Source organism: Phyllostomus discolor, chromosome 7 (assembly GCF_004126475.2).
Source record: "Phyllostomus discolor isolate MPI-MPIP mPhyDis1 chromosome 7, mPhyDis1.pri.v3, whole genome shotgun sequence".
NCBI classification, from domain to species: Eukaryota; Metazoa; Chordata; class Mammalia; order Chiroptera; family Phyllostomidae; genus Phyllostomus; species Phyllostomus discolor.
The window spans coordinates 67,467,917-67,489,600 of NC_040909.2; the positions used below are offsets into that span (position 1 = coordinate 67,467,917).

At 36.9% G+C, this 21,684-nt stretch overlaps 1 protein-coding gene across 1 annotated transcript in view; it reads right to left on the minus strand.

Moving 5' to 3' along the window:
- The window catches only part of SHQ1 (SHQ1, H/ACA ribonucleoprotein assembly factor), a 150,349-nt gene that overhangs the window by 66,517 nt on the left and 62,148 nt on the right, over positions 1-21,684 (minus strand). Inside the window, 1 exon segment of the mRNA XM_028517872.2 lies at positions 17,633-17,756. Coding sequence (XP_028373673.2) covers positions 17,633-17,756 — 124 coding nt within the window.

Consider the following 21,684-nt stretch of genomic DNA (forward strand, 5'->3'; position numbering starts at 1 on the left):
AGTCTGTTGAATAAATGTCTGCTGTTTGTTATTTTTTCATATTAATTCCTATTTAAAGGCATTCTAAGTACAAAAATATAATTCCTCCATGTTTTCCAGATAACATATAAAGCATTATTTAATTTATTTCATCTAGGTCTCAAAATACTACACAATAGGACCATCATTCATTATGGCCAAATGTTTTTTTCTCCCAAATCTGTTTTAAATATGTACAATTTTCTGTCTTACTTAAGAAAATAGACTTACAGTTACTCTCTTATAAATTCATATCAATAAAAATAGTCTCAAACTGACTTTAGATTTATTAAAAGAGGTGCTAACTATAGAAGTTTTTTAAAAGCCATAATATTCAAACCATGTAACTAATCACCTAAGATTTATATATTGCTCAGCTCAGAAACTGCAGAAATTAACAAAACTTACTTGAAATAAATAGTACAGGATATACAATGTAGATTTAAATTGGATATACAGTTGATCCTTGAACAGCATGAGTTTGAACTACATCAGTCCAGTGTTTTTAATAAATATATTGGAACATATTTTGGATTTGCCACAATTTGAAAAAAATCACAGATAATGACATTTTTAATATTATATTTTCATTTTTGATACCTAGAATTAATAATACATATAACACTTGGGGTGTTTTGTATCATATAAGACAATATTGATGTAGGTACTAACTGACAATTCATCTTATAAACAGATGATGTAAACTCATGGTATCAATAAGTATATTACAGCATTGTAAATGAATTTTCCTTATGACTTTTTTAACATTTTCTTTTTCTAGCTTACTTCATTGTAAGAATATAGCATATAATACATAACATACAAAATATGTGTTAATCGGCTATTTATGTCAGCAGTAAGACTTCCAGTCAACAGTAGCAGTCAACAGTTTTGGGGGGAGTCAAAGTTATATGTGGATTTTTGACTATACAGAGGCCAGCACCCCTTAGTCCCTCATTGTTCAAGGGTCAACTGTACATATAAGTATTTAAGAGATCACCTGATTTTGAGCCATTACCCACCAGTAAGCATTGTGATATAACTCAACTTTCCAAAGAACACTTACAATTTAAGATATTTTGAGTAATTATTTGTTTGTAGAAGAATAACCATAAGCTCTGTGTGTGGCAATTAAAAGGCAATTTATTATGTATAAACCATACAGGAAATGCTGTCCCCCACAGGGCATTTTAAGAAAACAAAGAATGCTTTATATAAAAGTAACCCAGAAATTTTTACAAGAGCAATCTAAAATATTTTCTCTAGAATAGAGAAAAAGAATTTTACAGAGAAAATTGGAATTTGATTTTCTACCCTTTAATGTTTATGCTTATATACTATGGTCTTCTATACAGAAGTGTATATATAAACCCACAGATGCTCTGAGGATAAATAATACAGATAAACAGGGAGAAAGTGCCAGCTTAAGAGTTTGGAAACACAGACTGGGGCTGAGGAACAGATGAGAAGAAAAGAAGTTTTTTATTTTTTTTGCCTCGTGGAGGAAAAGTCCAGGGATAGTGAAGCTGAGCACTGTTCTGTGGCGATGCTGGAAAAGCCCCACTTTCCTTGCCAGAGCTCAGCTGCAGCTCACAGGCTCCAGGACTTGGACACCCCTCCTTTCTTAGATTAGTTGGTATATATGTTAGATGGAAGCAAAAACAGGTATAAACAATACTTCAGTAGCTGACCTGAATTCAATGCTATTTAAATTTCCTGAAATTACTGATTGTTCCAGTTTTAGAAACAGTGTATATTAGGTTGGCCAAAAAGTTCATTGAGATTTTTTTGTAAGAAAAGTGTTTGTATCTCTTTCACATCAGCAACAACCTCTGCAGGGTTAACTTCATTTGAGACAATCTTATTAGATTGTATTGTGACAGTTATCATAGCAAAGTGCATTAAAAAATCAAAAATGATACATTTTTGTGTAGCCACTTTAACATTGAAGATGGAAGAAAATAAGCAACATTATCGGCATGTTATCCTATTATTTCAAGAAAGGTAAAACTGCAACTGAAACACAAAAAAGATTTGTGCAGTGTATAAAGAGGGTGCTGTGACTGATCAAAGGTCTTTAAAGTGGTTTGCAAAGTTCATGCTGGAGATTTCTTACTGACAATGCTCTACAGTAGGGTAAACCAACTGCTGTTGATAGTGACCAAATAGAGACATTAATTGAGAACAATTATACCACGTGAAAATAGCCAACATACTCAAAATACCCAAATCAAGCATTGAAAATAATTTGCACCAGCTTTGGTTTTGTTAATCACTTTGATGTTTGGGTTCCACATAAGCGAAAAACTCCTTGACTGCATTTCCACATGTGATTCTCTACTTAAACATAACGAAAACGTTCTCTTTTTAAAACAAATTGTGATGGACAATAAAAAGTGGATACTTTACAAATAATGTGAAATGGAAGAGACTGTGGGGCAAGAGAAATGAACTACCACCAACCACACGGAAGGCTGGCCTTCATCCAAAGAAGGTGACATGTATATGGTGGGATTGGAAAAGAGTCCTCTATTATGAACTTCTTCTGGAATACCAAATGATTAATTCCAACAAGTACTGCTCCCAATAAGACCAACTGAAAGCATCTGGAATTGGTCAACAGAAAACTCATAATCTTCCATAAGGTAACACAAGACCACATGTTTCTTTCATGACCAAGCAAAAACTGTTATAGCTTGACTGGCAGGTTCTGATTCATCTGCCGTACCCATCAGACATTATACCTTCAGATTTCCATTTATTTAGGTCTTTATAAAATTCTCTTAATGGAAAAATTTCAAGTCCCTGGAACACTGTGAAAGGTCCTGGAACACTTTTTTTGTTCAAAAGGTAAAAAGTTTTTGGAAGATGGAATTATGAAGTTGCCTTAAAGATGGCAGATGATAGAGGAACAAAATGGTGAATATGAACTTTTTGGCCAACCCAATAAGTGCAATGGGGAACTGACTATTTAGAATGAGGAAGAAAATAGAAAATAACAATTATTATCTCCTGGGTGGGAAGTAGGGAAGTAAGTGACAATATTGAAGTCAAGAAATCAATTCTGGTAACCAGTTAACTCAGATAAGAAAGGAACTATTCAACTAGTTTTAGAGGGTGTAGGGCAAATCTCAGAATCACACAGAATACCAACTCCAAACTTTCACTGATCAAACTATACTATTCTATGAACTTAATCATACCTCGATATTTAGAACACCTCCTCCCTGAACCCTTCTGTGTCTAAATAATACCCATCCTTCAAGTCCCAGTTCAAATATCATATTCTAAATTAAGTTTTCTTTGATCCCTAGTGAAACACCACCACCCGTCCCTTTTTTGAACTACTTAGTCTGCATTTCATGTAAGGCAGCTGCCACTGTCTACTATGCATTTTGTTTTGATGGACATCTTTGCTCCCCTACTAGTGCACATGCTCCCCCAAATATAGCACATAAATCTCATTTCTGCTGCTCTTCACATTTACAGGGTACTGTGCACATAATAAAGGTCTTTTTAGTAGGTAGAAACAAAATACCTGTTGAATAAGTTATGTTCATCAACCAATTACGAAATGCTTCAGAACAATAGGGAACTAGAGTATGAGCTGAGAATCAGAGTTCAAATCAGGCAGCACTCCCATCTATAGGAGGTGACATGTCTTAAGTTACTTAAACGTAAGAAGACAGTTACCCTGGGTTTATATTTTCACCCACTATATTTCTCTTCTGAGCTACTTATTACTAATGTAATTTTTTAAACTACATGGTAGTTGTGAAATTCTAGGTCAATCCACCCCACCTTAGAATTCTAAGCTCCTTGAGAGCATGAGTCTAAGCTCCTTGAGGGCATTCCCTCCTCTTCACTATTTTATCTCCTGACCCAGCATTGCACCCTGACACAGCAAGTACTCAACAAATACTTGTTGAGTCTCTCTCAAAATAATGTTACCTACTGTGCTTAAGGAGTCAAATTAAAAGGCCTAACATTTCTTTAAATGCCTATAAATGGGAATTTATAAAAATTAAATTACAGATAAATATCAACATTGGAAAATCCTAGTGATTTAATCTTTTAGCTTTCAAGTTTGGGATAACCTTTACAATTCAAATAAAAAGAAGCCTTTGGACATTGGACTATATAGATACAACTTCTAAAAACAAATTCATCTTCAAAATTGCATCAGAATTCAATGCTCACACCACATGGTTGCTGTACTCAATTTCTTGAACAGTACTTTTTTCTTAAAGAAGAAGATTGGCCCCAAGCTCTGTACTGTAGTTATTCTTTCCTTTCACATTGATTGTGTCAATATATCTATCTACAGAAAAGCTTAGTAAAGTGGTCATTTCAGAAAAATTGATTACTGAGTTTAATAATGACTAATATGCAAGGGCTACTATTTATATGAAGTAAAACCAGTTCTTAATTGTTAACAATAAATGGTCTCCTGAAGACTGTTTCTTGGGTTATATTATAGCCGGCCATGTAGCTACTAGTCATCACACCTCAAACGTTTATAGAAAGGTAGGTCTCTTTTAACCTTACAAACAAAACAATCAAAAAGCTAATTTCATGTGTTATTAGCCAAAAAAAAAACAAAGAACAAAACTTTATACAACAAAACTTACAATATTTCCATAAAATGGTTAATAAATTTAAATTTGAAATGTAGAAGCATAGTGGTTAAAAGCCTAGTCTTTTAAGAAAATTATTTTATAAAAGAAAATGACAACATATACAAAAAGAGACAACAGAATGGTGAACTCTCCTATGTATACCACCCAATTTTATTAGGTCCCAACTTGTAGCCAAACTTCATCTGCACCCTGCCAACTTTGCCCCAATGCACTCTACATATTTTAAAGTAACTCCTAGGTTTCATATAATTTCATTTATACATATTTCAGCACATCGAAGGGCACAGATTTTGAGTCAGACAGACCTGGAATTAAATCCAGGGTCTACCAACTACTATCTGTGTTCCCCTGGGCAAGTGACTGAAACTCTCTGACCCTGTCTTCTCTCTGCAAAATGGTGATAGTAATGCCTGCTTCTCAGAATGACAATATGGATGAAATGAGATCAAGTATCTAAAGAACTGAGCCTAATGTTGGCACATAGAAAGCAGTTAATTAACCAGGTGTTATTATTATTACTATACTAGAATATTAAAACAGGACTCTCTCACTCCTTTCCACTGAGGCTCACAAAGCCATTATCATGGGAACACTTGATATCCATTATATCATAAAAAGAGATGCTAAACTCTCTAAGCAAACCTTATAAAGAGATTAACAAAAAAGTTATTTGTGACTCTTCAAACAACATTCACCTGCAGGAGTATAAGGGTAGTGGTCCAGAAAAATCTCTGGACAAAGTTATTGGGAAAGCTGTGAAGTAGTTTAACCACCACCATCTGAGAAGGGAGCAGGCCCTTTCCTGTTACCTTAAAACAAGACAAAGGAAGGTTGTTTGTTTGTTTGTTATTAAATTTTTTAAAACTGTTGTTCAAATACAGTTGTTCCATTTTGCCAAAACTCCCCCTGCCACACCCATCCCCAGGTCTCACCCTTGATCTTGCCCATCTTTCGCTTTGCCCATGGGTCGTTTATACATGTTCCTTGATGAATCATCCCCATCTTTCCCCTATTATTCCCCTCCCATCTCCCTTTTGGTTACTGTCAGTTTGTTCTTTACTCTAAAGTCACTGGTTACATTTTGCTCCCTGGTTTGTTTTGTTGATTAGGTTCCACTTACAAGTGAGATCATATGGTATTTGTCTTTCACTACCTAGCTTATTTTACTTAGCATAATGCTCTCCACATCCATTCATGATATTGCGAAGGATAGGAGCTCCTTCTTCCTTTCTGCTGTGTAGTATTCCATTGTGTAAATGTACCACAGTTTTTTGATCCATTCATTTACTGATGGACACTTGGGTTGCTTCCAGCACTTGGCTATTGTAAATTCTGCTGCTATGAACTTTGGGGTGCTTAGGTTATTTTGAATAGGTGTTTCAGGATTACTGAGGTATACTCCCAACAGCGGGACTGCTGGGTCAAATGGCAATTCCCTTTTTATTTTCTGAGGAAATTCCATACAGATTTCCACTATGTCTGCACCAGTCTGCATTCTCACCAATAGTGTACTAGGGTTCCTTTTTCTCCATAGCCTCTACAGTACTTGTTGTTTGTTAGTTTGATGGCCATTCTGACTGGTGTGAAGTAGTATCCCACTGTGGTTTTAATTTGCATCTTTCTGATGGCTAATGATGCTGAGCATCCTTTCGTATGTCTCTCAACCCTCTCTATGTCCTCCTTGGAGAAATGTCTGTTCAAGTCTGTTGCCTATTTTTTAATTGGGTTCCTTGTCTTCTTAGAGTGGAGTCCTGTGAGCTCTTTATATATTTTGGAGATCAAACCCTTGTCCGAGGTATAATTTGCAAATATATTTTCCCATATGGTTGGTTTCCCTTCTCATTTTGCTGATGTTTTCTTTAGCTTTTCAGAAACTTTTTATTTTGATGAAGTCCCATATTATTCTTTTCTTTACATCCCTTGCACTAGGGGACAAATCGGACAAAATATTGCTGCATGGAACATCCAGCCTGCCTATGTTCTTCTCTAGGACTTTTATGGTGCCGTGACTTATATTCAAGTGTTCTATCCATCTTGAGTATATTTTTGTGTATGGTGTAAGAGAGTGGTTGAGTTTAATTCTTTGCATGTAGCTGTCCTGATCTCCCAACAGCATTTGTTGAGTAGGATACTTTTATTACCTTTTATGCTTCTGCTCCCTTTGTTGAATATTAATTGACCACAGAGCCTTGCATTTGTTTCTGGGCTCTATATTCTTTTCCATTGATCTTTATGTCTCTTCTGATGCCACTACCAGACTGTTTTGATTATAGTGCCCTTCTAATATATTTTGATATCAGGTACTGTGATCCCACATACTTTGTTCTTTCTCAAAATTGCTAAGGCTATTTATGGTCATTTGCAATTCCATATAAATTGTTGAAATGTTTGTTCTATACCTGTGAAATGTCATTGGTATTTTAATAGAGATTGCATTGAATCTATAAATTGCTTTCAGTAGTATGGACATTTTGATGATGTTATGAAATGGTATATGCTTCCATTTGTTTGTGTATTCCTTAATTTCTTTCTTCAGTGTTGTGTAGTTTTCTGAGTACAGGTCTTTTACATTCTTGGTTAGGTTTATTCCTAGGTACTTTATACAAATGGTATATGCTTCCATTTGTTTGTGTATTCCTTAATTTCTTTCTTCAGTGTTGTGTAGTTTTCTGGGTACAGGTCTTTTACCTCCTTGGTTAGGTTTATTCCTAGGTACTTTATCATTACTTGCTATATCAGATGGAATTTTTTTCCCTGATTTCTGTTTTATATTTCATTATTGGTATACAAAATGCTTTTGATTTCTGAACACTGACTTTGTATCCCATTGTTCTGTCAAATTCACTTATTAGGTCCAGTAGTTTTTTTTTTTTTTTAAGATTTATTTATTTATTTTTAGAGAGGGAAGGGAGGGAGGGAGAGAGAGAGAGAGAGAGAGAGAGAGAGAGAGAGAGAGAGAGAGAGAGAGAGACACACATCAATGTGCAGTTGCTGGGGGTTCTGGTCTGCAACCCAGGAATGTACCCTGGCTGGGAATCGAACCTGGGACACTTTGGTTCCCAGCCCACGCTCAATCCACTGAGCTACGCCAGCCAGGAGGTCCAGTAGTTTTTTGGTGGAGTCTTTAGGGTTTTGTATGTACACTATCATATCATCTGCAAAAAATGACAATTTTGCTTCCTCCTTTCCAATTTGAATGCCTTTTATTTCTTCTTCTCTGAATGCTATGGCTAGGACTTCCAATACTATGTTGAAAAGAAGTGGTGAAAATAGACATCCTTGTCTTCTTCCTGATCTTACTAGAAAAGCTTTTAGTCTTTCCCACTGAGTATGTTGTTGGCTGTGGGTCTCTCATACATGGCCTTTATTATGTTAAGGAATGCTCCCTCTGTTCCCACTTTGCTGAGTGTTCTTATCATTAATGGGTGCTGTACCTTATCAAATGCTTTTTCTGCATCTATTGATATGATCATGTGACTTTTGTCTTTTCTTTATGTGATGTATTACATTTACCGATTTGTGGATACTGCACCATCCTTGCATCCCTGGGATGAATCCCATTTGATCATGGTGTATGATCATTTTAATGTATCACTGGATGCAGTTTGCCAATATTTTGTTGAGCATTTTAGCATTTATGTTCATCAGAGATATTGGCCTGTAGTTTTCTTTGTTGTGTCTTAACTTGGTTTTGGGATTATGATGATGCTGGCTTCATAAAGAGTTTGGGAGTCTTCTGTCTTCTTGGAAGATTTTTTGGAATAGTCTGTGAAAAGTAGTGGTGAGCTCCTCCTAAAATATTTTGTAAAATTCTCCTGTGAAACTGTCTGGTCCAGGGCTTTTGTGTGATGGGAGTTTTTTGATTATTGCTTCGATTTCATCCACTGTTATCGGTCTATTCAGGCTTATTGATTCTTCTTCATTACTTTTGGAAGATTACATTTTTCTAGAAATTTGTCCCTTTCAACTAGGTTTTCACATTTCTTAGCATATAGTTCTTCATAGTAATTGCTTATAATCCTTTGTATTTCTGTGGTATCAGTTGTTATCTCTCCTCTTTCATTTCTGATTTTGTTTATTTGGGTCCTCCCCCTTTCTTCTTTGATGAGTCTGGTTAAAGGCTTTTTAATCTTGTTTATCTTTTCAAAGAACCAGCTCCTGAATTTTTTTGATTGTTTGTTCTTTTATTCCCTGTGTTCTTTAATTCTGCTCTGATCTTATTTCCTACCTTCTCTCTCTGGGCTTTATTTGTTATTGTTCCTCCAGTTCTTGTAGACATAGGGTTAGGTTGTTTATTTGAAATAAACAACCTCTTTTAGGATGGCCTGTATTGCTATGAACTTCCCTGTCAGGACTGCCTTTGCTGTCTCATAAGTTTTGGACTGTTGTGTGTTCATTTTTATGTTTCCAGGAACTTTTTGATTTCCTCCTTGATCTCATTCTTAACTCATTCATTATTTTATAGCACGCTATTTAATTTCCATGAGTTTTGAGTATTTGGGTTTTTTTTCTTGTGGTCTGAGATAATGCTTGATATGACTTCATTTTCTTTAATTTGTTGAGGCTTATTTTCAGTCCCATCATGTGGTCTATATTTAAAAATGTTCCATGTGCATTTGGAAAGAATGTGTATTTTGCTTCTTTGGGATGAAAGGCTCTCTCTATATATCAGTTAAATCCACTTGATCTAGGGAATTATTCAATGGCTCAATATTTTTGTTGACATTTTCTTTGGAAGATCTATTTTTGACAGTGGGGTGTTAAAATCCCCTCGTATAAGTGTGTTGCTATCTATACCTTTCTTAAAGCCCTCCAAGGTTTTCCTTATATATTTGGGTGCTCCTATGTTGAGTGCATATATGTGTATACTGTTTATGTCTTCTTAATGGATTCTTCCCTTGAGTATTATGAAGTGTCCTTCTGTGTCTCTTTTTATGGCCCTTGTTTTTAAGTCTGTTTTGTCTGATATGAGTATTACTGACCCAGCTTTTTTTTCCTGTCCATTTATATGGAATATTTTTTCCAACCCTTCACTTTCAGTCACTTTCAGGGCTTTTGTTCTGAGGTGTGTCTCTTGGAGGCAGCACATGTGTGGGTCATGTTTTCTTATTCAGTCAGCTACCCTATGCCTTTTGATGGGAGCAGTGGTACAGTTACATTTAAGGTTATTATTTTTTTTAATTTTATTTATTTATTTTTTAGAGAGGGAAGGGGGGAGAAAGAGAGAGAGAGAGAGAGAGAGAGAAACATCAATGTGCGGTTGCTGGGGGCCATGGCCTGCAACCCAGGCATGTACTTGACTGGGAATCGAACCTGTGACACTTTGGTTCGCAGCCCGAGCTCAATCCACTGAGCTACGCCAGTCAGGGTACATTTAAGGTTATTATTAATAGGTAGTTATTCATTGCCATTTTACTCTCTTCATACCTATGTTCCTTTCTCTGTCACTGTTTTTCTTCCTCTTCTTAAAGCAGGTCCTTTAGCGTATCTTAGAGTGCTGGTTTGGTGGTGTATTCTTTCAGCCTTCTTTTGTCTGGGCAACTCCTTAGATCTCCTTCCATCTTAATTGAGAGCCTTGCTGGGTCAAGTAGTTTTGGTTGCAGGTGTTAGCTTTTCATTACTTGGAATATTTCTTGCCATTCCTTTCTGGCTTGCAGTGTTTCTGTTGAATAATCAACTGCTGGCCTTACTGGAGCTGCCTTATATACTACTTCTTGTTTCTCCCTTGTTTCTCTGTCTTTAAAACTTGGCATTTTAATTATTATGTGTCTTGGAGCAGGCCTCTTTAGATTTATCTTGACTGAGACCATCTGTGTTTCCTGAAATTACGTGGCTTTTCCCCACTGCAGGTGAAGGAAGTTTTCTATCATTTTTTCAAACAGTGTATCTATACCTTGCTTCTTTTCTTCTCTTTCTGGTATTCCTATGATACAAATGTTGTTGTGTTTTATGTTGTCCTGCTGTTCCCTTAAGCTATGTTCAATTTTTTTTAGTCTTTTTTCGTGCAGCTGCTCTACCTGTGTATTTCTTTCTATGTTGTCTTCCAGCTCACTAATTCAGTCCTCTGCAACATCCAGCCTGGTTGTAATTCCTTCTGGTGTATATTTTATTTCAGACATTGACTTCTTCTTCTCTTCCCAGTTCTTGTTTATAGTTTCTATTTCCTTTTTCATACTGTTGTAGTACCCAGTATGTTATTTAGTTGACAGTGAAGTCCTCAAGCATCCTTATAACCATTGTTTTGAATTCTATATCTGATAGTTTTCTTGTCTCCATTTCATTTAGCTCTTTTATTGAGGAATCTTCCATTTCTTTCGATTGTGGGTTCTTTCTTTGTCTCCCCATTTCAGGTGACTCTGTTTGTTTCTGTAATTCCTAATGCTTAGCTTTGCCAGCTGTCTTCGTCAGGTGAACTTCTGTGGCAGGAGTTCTGTGGAACTCCGTGGTGCAGTCTCTTTGATTTCTTTGTCTGGATGTGCTAGGGTTGCCCTTGCTTCCGTTTGTGTGAGCTGTCTTACTGTTTGGCTTTTACCTGTCAGTGGCTCCTTTGTTGGTGGCTTCTCCCCTCCAGGGAGTTTACTGATATTCATAACTCCCACCTTGTCTTCTATACTGACACACAGGTTTTAGTTAACAAAGCAGTATTAGCAAACCACCAAACGTACACCAGCATAAAGAATCCCCTATCACATCAGTAGTCTCTACTGCCTTAGAACTATGATTAATAAATTTGAAGAGGGACTGTGGATATTACATGATATGACAAAGGGAATATGAGATGACTAAAGGAGGGGAAGATGTTGTGTGGTAAGAGGAAGGAAAACTGATAACAGTTGGGGTAGAACCGAGGCAAAGAAAGGGAGAGAACAATATTGATAATGTAAGTAAAAAATAAAAGGACGATGGGAACAATGGGATAAGAAAAAGGAAGAGTATGCTATGAGGTATTAAGTGAAATTGAAAAGGTACTGGACCAACTAGAGCAAAATTGCAGAAAACCCATAGCAGGTTTGATAGCAACAATAGCTGAATGAAATTTAATACACATGGCACAGGAATCAGAGTATTGTAGAAAAGTGAAAAGTGAATATAAGATGTCTACAGTAAAGAACAATGATTTTGAGAAGATGAGGAAAACAAACTAATTAAGAGTAATGAGTAAAGCTCAGGTTGAGAGAAGGGAAAAAAGAAAGAGAAAAGAGAGAGAGAAAAACACAGATAAAATTCCTTACTCAACTGATCAGCGGTAGGGCAAAGGTGAAATGTAGTAAGACAGTAGGAGAGTATTCTATGGGAAATAAAGTACTAACAAGTAAGAACAAATAGAAGATCCTTTGGAGAAGTACAGCCATCATGGTGATATTTCACCCAATTAGCCAATTTTATAAAAGGTGAGAAAGAGGTAAGACTCTTATTAGAAAGCAAAAAGAATGTGAGCTGACTTTATAAAACAGAGCACTTAGACGGAGGAAAAATAGTAAGATAAGGGATAGGAACTTGGTGTGGAATGTGAGAAAATAAAGTTTATGACTACAGTCCTAAAGCTCAGGAAGATGGCGAAATGGATTAAGACCAAGGAAGGGTGCTGTGTGGCATTTGGAATAACAGCAGTATGACAAGTAATATATAATCTGAATAAAAATAATAAAAAGTAAAAGATAGTGTGTTACTGGAATATGAGTGAAGTGAAAAAGAAAAATTAAAATGCAGTATCAAAGGGAGAATAATATAGATCGAACAAGGAAATGAAACAAAAAAGTAATTAAATGGAAAGAAGAGAAATAAAAAAATAAACATGCAAGTTCTGAAGAATAGCAAAGTGAAATTCAAGACAAATAAGGTTTTCAGAGGAGCACCTGGACAGTGTAATATACCTCCTCTGGGAATTGTGGGATACAAAGACTAGTGTCTGATCCATACCTGATAAGAGAACCCCCTTGGAGAAGCAAGAAGGAGCAGCCTGTGGTGCTGAGTAGAGGGCCTGCTGTGGAAGCACCTGACACTTGATGCAATAGTGAAAGAAGCCTCTACCCCACTACTGATTTCCCAATAAGGTCAGAGCTGGGGAAGGGAAGGATTCTTTAAAAATCAGTTTCAAAGGTTATAATTTAAGTACCGCACTGTGACTTATAATCTAAAGAGATAGAAATAGTTATAGAGTATTTACTGTTTTTTACAGGATATATGTTTGTGTATGTGTGACATGATATTTATAAAATATATATACCATCCAGAAACAATGAAAGAAAGAATAGACAGAATAAGACTAAAGGGGAATGGAAGGGAATGGTTTCCCTTCCACACCATGATGTTTGGCCCTGTCAATATAATAGTTACAGTACCTGTTCAAAAGTTGCTCATAAGTATAGAAGAGTGAGAAATGCCTTTATAAAGATTACAAAATTGTTATTCCAAAACTAATATGGAGGCTCCCAGTCAAGATGGCATTATAAGCAGACATCACTCACCTCTTCAGAAAACCACATGAAAATTACAACCAAAACACAGAACCACCATCACTCAGGAACATCAGAAATCGAACTGAATGGAAGACTGACAACTACAAAATAGAGTTGAATGGAAGTCTGATAACTATGGAATTAAAAAAATCACATCCATTCAGACTGATAGGAGGGGCACAGACATACAAAGGGCTGGTCCAGTAACCATGTGGATAAAAATTCCAGAGGGATATTTCCAGAGCCAGGAGTCCCAGACCCACACAAGACCCCCCTACCAGGATTCCAGCACCAGGAAATAAGTCCCCATAACTTCTGGCTGCAAAAACCAGTGGGGATTGAGTCAGTGGAAGAAACTTCTGGAGCCCCAAGCACTTCCCTTTAAACAACCCACACATGGACCCACCTACTCAGACTTACTCCCTCTGAGCTCCAGCACCAAGGTAGCAGTAAAAGCAACAGTGGTATACAGGGAGAAACTGAAGTGTCTGGCATCAAGATGAGCAGAGACCATTGTCCCTTTGCTAAACCATCCCCACACGGATCCAGCAAGTGGATGCCATATCTGAGACTCCATCAACCTGGCTAACACTCTTTGACCTGCCTTGGAGATCCCCAGAGGCTCTGTCCCACCCAACTTACAGGCCTACCCAAGCTGCTTTTCCATAAGAATGGCTAGTCTTGGCTTTTAAATCCTATCAAACAAGCAACAGCTGGCTTCAGTGAGCCCTAGCAGCAGCCAAATTAGATTCATAGGTTGACTTTGCCTGGGAATCTCTAAGCCCAGCACAAGTAGCAGCCATCTCAGACTACTTTACAGCTCAGGCTGGGTACCCCAGGCAAAACATAAGTAGGGGCTAACCTTGGACTGCACCACCCAGGAAACCCCAGGGCCAGTGTACCCAGTGGACAGCTATAGAGCACCACCACCCTGCCCCTGCACAGCTGATCTACCAAGGAATGCAGAGGTTGGTGGTCAGTGGTCACAGCCAGTCCTTGCAGTCGACTGACCTAGATAAATCCATTCCATTGATCTGCCAACAGCAACCAAGGCTCAACTATAAAAGAAGGGTACACCTCAGCCCACATGAAGGATGCACCTCAAATACCCAGCTTGGATGATAGGGAAGGCTGTTCCATTGGACCCTACAGGACACCTACTACATTAGACCACACTACCAACACACAGAATCAAAGCAGCTCTACCTAATACAGGGAGACTGCCAAAATGAAGAGATAAAGAAACATGGCCCAAATGAAAGCACAGATCAAAACTCCAGAAAAAGAACTAAACAAAATGGAGATAAGCAATCTATCAGATACAGACTTCAAAACACTGGTTATAAGGATGTTCAAGGAACTTAATGAGGACCTCAGCAGCATAAAAAAGACCCAGTCAGAAACAAAGGGTACAGTAATTGAAATAAGTAACAATATACAGAGAAACAACAGTAGAGTGGATGAAGCTAAGAATCAACTCAATGATATGGAACATCAGGAAGCAAAATGAACCATGTGGAACAAGAAGAAAAAGAATCCAAAAAAATAAGGATAGTTATAAACAGCCTCTGGGGCAACTTCATAAGGTACAACATTCACATCATAGGGGTGCCACAAGGAGAAGAGAAAGAGCAAAAAAAAATGGAAATTGATCTGAAAAGAAGGTGCAACAAAACTTCCCTAATTTGGTAAAGGAAATAGACATGCAAGTCCAGGAAGCACAGAGTCCCAATTATGATGGATGCAAAGAGGCCCGCACTCGGAGACACATCATAATTAAAAGGCCAAAGGATAAAGAGAGACTCTTAAAATTAGCAAGAGAAGTAGTTACCAGATGGTTACCAGATTGGGGAGTGGGGGGTGGGCAGGGAGAGAATAGGTGAATAGGTAAGGGGATTAAGAAGTACAAATAAGTAGTTACAGAATAGCCATGGGGATATAAAGTACAGTATAGGAAATGGAGTAGCTAAAGAACTTCTACACGTGAACTGTGGAAATGAACAAGGGTGGGTGGGATTGCCTGAGGGAATAGGGGGCACTGGGTGGAGGGGGGCAAATGGGAAAAAAATCAGGACAACTGTAAGAGTATTATCAATAAAATACAATTAAAAAATAAAACTAATATGGAAACAAACAAAAAAGATTCCAAAATTAATGAAATGTAGATATTGATACAAATATTAAACTATATGATTATATATTCAAATATCAAACTATGTCACTTCTAAACAGAATAAAGTTTCTGACAACATATAAGAAAAGCTTCTTTCTTTTGATCCCCTGTATTTTCAATGAGTAACAGCAGCTAAGTGATACTTCCATGAAAGATGCTACCCACTCTTCCTAAAAAGAATAGAACAGGTGGAAGAAGTAAAAATTGCTGAAGACAAAAATAGAGGGAAAAGAAGAGGGATGAACATGTGCCCCAATCTAATTTATCCAAGGAGAGCAATTCCATGTGCAAGGTCTAGGATTAAGCACTAAAACAGTAGTTAAAAAGACAAAGTAGGTTTTCTGACCTTACAGGAATTTGGATTAGACATAGTGCAATAGAGAGAGATAAATGTAGTTTTTTGAAAGTGGGAAATGGGTAAGAAGGAATACTTAAAGTCTCAGTAAAGAATGCTTGTAAAAGTTGCAGTAAAGTCAGGTAAAACAAATTCATGGCTCTTTAAAAACATGTCTTAATCAATTAGTTATAATGAAATATTCTGTAGTTTCTGAAGTCTTTCTACATTGGTTTTAAAAGCCTATTCCATTTAAATTCAGTATTTCTTTGGGGGAAAGAATTATTTTACTTACAACTATGGAACCATTATAATGCATAATCTAGTATAATCAACAAAAAAATCAACTATAATGTATAAGAACTCAAGTATAACAGTCATTTATATTACATTGCTTTTTCAAGGTAACTTTTCCAATTCAATAATTGTCTTGGATGTAAGTCAAAAAAAAAACAATGTGAAAAAATAAAGCTGTTTGTTTCCCACTATTAAATTAAACAAGATAGATTTAAATTAAAGATAGAGACCTGGCTGGTTAGCCGAGTTGGTTAGAACATCATCCCAATAAGCCAAGGTTGTGGGTTCCATCTTTGGTCAGGGTACACACCAATGTATAAAAAAGGGGAACAACAAATTGATGCCTGTTTCTCTCTCCTTTCCTTCCTCTCTCTCTCGAATCAATAAAGTAAAAACTGAAATTTTAAGTATGTTTATCGTTGTTAATATGAAAAGTAATATAATAAATACTAATACAAAACTAAACTTTTTTCATGTACTCACAACTATAAACCTACTTTAACAGAAAAAAAGTAATAAACTAAAGACAGATTTCTCAAAAGTAGTAACTCAAAAAGTTACTATCTCAAAAATTTTGAGATATTTTATCTCAAATAACAATCCTTCCAAATAAAATATAGGTACTTTAAACCAACAGGATGAATGAAAATGTATCTTTCATTTAACTGATTCATGTTTTACAATTATTGTCTACTTTAAAAATGGCAGAAGCCCCCCTCCTTCCACCCCCGCAGGGTAAGCTGACTATAGCTTCCACAGAAGTAAGAGAAAAAGAAAAACCCAGGCACACTCTAGGAGGGACAATACATTCAATGTGATTCTTCCCTTTAAGCCAATAAAGTCATCTAGATCTTTCCTTCCCTTTTTCACTCTGAAGTGTGAAAATTAAGCCCCCAGAGCACTTATATGTAAGGACAAAGGAACAATGACACTCCCCAGGAGAGAATAAGAAATGACCATAAAGTATAGAAGGTGACTTGTAAATAAATGTGCCAGAACTAATACTGTAAATAGAAATGAATGTCATCCCCATCAAAGTCATCACCTTAAGTATTATATACTTAATCCAATGATGTTGTTACAGGCACTTTGGAATTTGTTTCAGAGCTCAGAATTTTCCACATCCCTAAAACTAACAAACATTGTCTTTTCAGGTTGGATTAAGCAATAGTCAAGAGTCCTCTGAGTAGCTGTGCTTTTTCTTTGGAAAGCCTTTCCTAATGTCCCCAGTGAAGATTCTGTGTCTCTTCCTAGTGAATAATTGCACTTTTTCCAGCAAAGCACATATCACTCTATACTAGAAATGCTTATTTTTTATCATCTGTCATCAGGTAAAATTGTAACTTCATAGGAACAAGAAATTTATTTATTATTATACCCAGAGTCCTAGCATAGTGCATAAAAAATTACAACCACCTAAGAAATACTGAATGATGAAATCAACTATAATACAAAATGGATTGCAGTATGGTGTGTACCTTCTCGATTTACCTCCCTACTCCTTTCAGAAAGAGTACCACATCTCTTCATGATTTGTGTGATTATATATCTGTACAGAGGAGCTATTACTTTATATGCCTGGGAGTAATAGTGACTGGATGGATGATTTTTATTATTTATGTATAGAAAAAAGCAAATATCACACTTGCTTCCTTAGACTAAAAACTTATAACTTTTCATTTTCAATTTTGTAATCACAATACTATCTTACCTAGTTGCAATATCATTATAGTGTCTCTGTAGGCTTTCATCACCAGCTTGAAATGGCGATAAAGTGGGTAGCACAAAACTCTTCTTCCAAAAGACACCAGGACTTCATGAACATTAGTCCAAGTCTATAAAGTATCAGTAAAATAAGCAATCATTCCCATATTATACAAATAAAAGCACATAGTGAAATATTCTCTATTAAAAATTATAAGCTTGGATCATTATGAAGCCAACTAGAAGAGAAATATAAAACCATAAAATGAGACATTTTGTATGCCTTACAATAAAATACTTAATCTTGTTATTCTTTGTAATTTCTCATATTTTATCAACATACCACAAATATTCTTTAAAAATCACATATGTAGCAGGAAAGTTTTAAGAAGTCTCTCAAGAATTACAATCATGAATCTAAAACACATGGCACTAACCAAATACAGATGCACATAAAAGACATTTCTAAATGATACATGTTTGGTGCTTTTGTCCTGTAGGACCATTCAAATAGTATAGATGAAAGGTGTAGAACTTTTCAGTGACATGTGTTGCATCTCTCTCTCTCTCTTTTTTATTTTGAGCATAAGGAACACATGGTATTTACTTTAGTAATTTATTTTTACTCATCTAAGAGAAAACTAGTAATTTCTGGGAAAAAGAGTTTTATCTTGAATAGTATAAAACTGATACCATCAGCAATTTAAAACTTACTGAAATCAAAAAGGTAATTTTCTACAACACTGTTTCTAAATTTGAGTTTTGATAAAAAGTGTAACCCATATGTAAAACTTAAACATAAAATTAAAACTAAAAGAGCAGCATACTTTCCATATTTATCAATCCTTAATGGAGACCTGACTAAGAATATTGAGCATCTGACAAAAAATAGTTTATATCTATAAAGAATTATGAACTTTTAAAAAATTCTAGCAAAAATCTAAATACTTATAAAAGTTTGACAGTTATTAACATTTCTGGCAATTCTATATTCTCTCAAAAACAATAAAATTTTGAAATAAAACCATAATTAGGTGAAGCTACTCATGTAGATTTTAATAACTATGAAATCAATCACCAATTCCATAATTACCACAAAAACCAGTTTTCCCATTATAGGCTGATCATGGCATTATGTAGAACCCAAATAAAGTCCAGAGAACAGCAGTTCTCCATCTTTAATGTGCACATGAATCCTTGGAGATCTTGCTACAGATTCTGAATCAGTGTGTCTGGACTGATACCAGGTCCTGCTAACAAGCTCCCAGCTGAGGACGCTGGCCAAGCTGTTGGTCCATGAACCATTCTAAGAGTAACAAGATTCTCTGGTAAAGTTAAATGTTGCAGTTCCTGTCTACATTTTATCTTACACTTCAAAAAAGTGATGCCATGAAACAAATCTGATTGTACAAGTTACAATATACTGTATCTAGGATTTTTAAAAAAGATTTTATTTATTTATTTTTAGAGAGAGGGGAAGGAAGGGAGGAAGAGAGGGAGAGAAACATCGATATGCAGAGATACATTGATTGGTTGCTTCTTGCACACCCTCAACTGGGGCTGCCTACCGCGTGCCCCCAACTGGGGATCTGGCCTGCAACCCAGGCATGTGCCCTGATTGGGAATCAAACTGGTAACCATTCAGTTTTGCAGGCCAGCACTCAATCCAGTGAGCCACATAAGCCAGAGTCATATATCTAGGATTTAAATTGGGAAAAGAATTACTTGTCTTCATTGATAATATAACTACCAATTGTTTAAAATGGTACTTTTTGAAAATTCTATTTTTCTAATTTTATTTTTTAAATATATTTTATTGATTATGCTGTTACAGTTGTCCCATTTCCTCCCCTTATTCCCCTTCACCCTGCACACCCCCTCCCACCTGCATTCCCCACCTTTAGTTCATGTCCATGGATCATAAATATTAAGTTCTTTGGCTTCTACGTTTCCTATACTATTCTTAACTTCCCTCTGTCTATTTTGTACCTACCATTTATGCTTTTTTAAATTTTACTTACTATGCTATTACAGTTGTCCCATTTTCCCCCTTCATTCCCCTCCACTCTGCACACCCCCTCCCATCCACATTGCCCCCCTTTAGTTCATGCCTATGTGTCATAAGTTCTTTGGCTTCTACATTTCCCATACTATTCTTGCCCTCCCCCGTCTATTTTCTACCAACCATTTATGCTACTTATTATCTGTACCTTTTTTCCCTCTCTCCTCCTCCCACTCCCCTCTTGCTAACCCTCCATATCATCTCCATTTCTGTGGTTCTGTTCCTGTTCTAGTTTTCCACTTAGTTTGCTTTTGGTTTAGATGTGGCTGTTATTAACTGTGAGTTTGCTATCATTTTACTGTTCATATTTTTAATCTTCTTTTCCTTAAATAAGTCCTGTTAACATTTCATATAATAGGGGCTTGGTGATGAGGTACTCCTTCAACTTGACCTTATGGATAAGCACTTTATCTGCCCTTCCATTCTAACTGAAAGCTTTGCTGGATACTGCAATCTGGGGTGTAGGTCCTTGCCTTTCATGACTTCAAATACTTCTTTCCAGTCCCTTGTTGCCTGCAAGGTCTCTTTTGAGAAATCAGCTGACAGTCTGATGGGAACTCCTTTGTAGGTAACTGTCTCCTTTTCTCTTGCTGCTTCTAGGATACTCTCCTTCATTTTAATCTTGGCTAATGTAATTATGATGTGCCTTGGTGTGTTCCTCCTTGGGTCCAACTTCTTTGGGCTCTCTGAGCTTCCTGGACTTCCTGGAAGTCTATTTCCTTTGCCAGATTGGGGAAGTTCTCCTTTGTTATTTGTTCAAGTAACTTTTCCACTTGTTGCTCTTCCTCTTCTCTTTCTGGTACCCCTATAATTCGGATGCTGGAATGTTTAAAGAAGTCCTGAAGGTTCCTAAGCCTCTCCTCATTTTTTAAAATTCTTGTTTCTTCCTTCTTTTCTGTTTGCTTGTTTCTTTCTTCCTTCTGGTCCACTCCATTGATTTGAGTCCCAGTTTTCTTCCCATCACTATTGGTTCCCTGTGCATTTTCCTTCATTTCACTTATCATAGCCTTCATTTCTTCATCTAATTTGCAAGCAAAATCAACCAATACTGTGAGCATCCTGATCACCAGTGCTTGTGCATCTGATAGGTTTGCTATCTCTCGGTCGCTTAAAAGTATCTGTTGTGCGGCTTTGATTTGTTCTTCCGTTTGAACCATTTTTTTGACTTGTCACACCTGTTACGTATGAGGGGTAGAGCCTTAGGTGTTCGCCATGGGGGGTCAACCCAGTCACTGGGTTGTGAAACTATTTGTGGGGACAGGGTTTGAGAGGGAACAATGGTGCTTGCTCTGCTCTCTCGGATTTTAGTCCCTCCTGTTGCTTCCCATAAGCAAATTGGGCCCATCTGGTGCTGATTCCCGTATGGGTGGGCTTGTGTATGTTCTAGGACCCTGTGGGTCTCTTCAACACACTCTCCTGTGAGGCTGGGAATCTCTCCCTATGCCTCAACCCTTGCAGATGTTTTCAATTGGTGTTTTGAGGCTTTATTTCCCCGAGCTGGGGCCCTGGGTTGCACAGTCTGTCTCACTTCCCAGCTTCGCCTGGTTTGTCTGCACATGAATGTGGGACGGTTTCTTCAGCCAGCTGCCCTGTGCACCTCACTGGGTCTGCCCACTGCCACCCTGCGCCTGGGGTCTGCCATCCGCCACCTGCACACGCAGGGTCTATCAGCTTCTGTCTTATGCGCCTGTTTGGAAAGCCACCGCTGTTTTTTTTTTTTTCAATCCCTCTCCATCTGGTGCCTGACTCTGCCCAGTCACCCAACTCCACCCCTCCTACCGGACTGGATGAATGTATCTAACTCCTTCATTGTTGGACTTCCAACCAGTTCAATTTTCTGACAGTTCTGGTTGGTTTTTTTTGTTTGTTTGTTTCTAAATTTTTGTTGTCTTTAATTTGGCTGTGCAAGGAGACACAGTGTGTCTACCTACACCTTTCTCTTGGCCAGAAGTCTTTGAAACTTCTAATTTTAATTACTGTTTTGATGTAGAATTTTT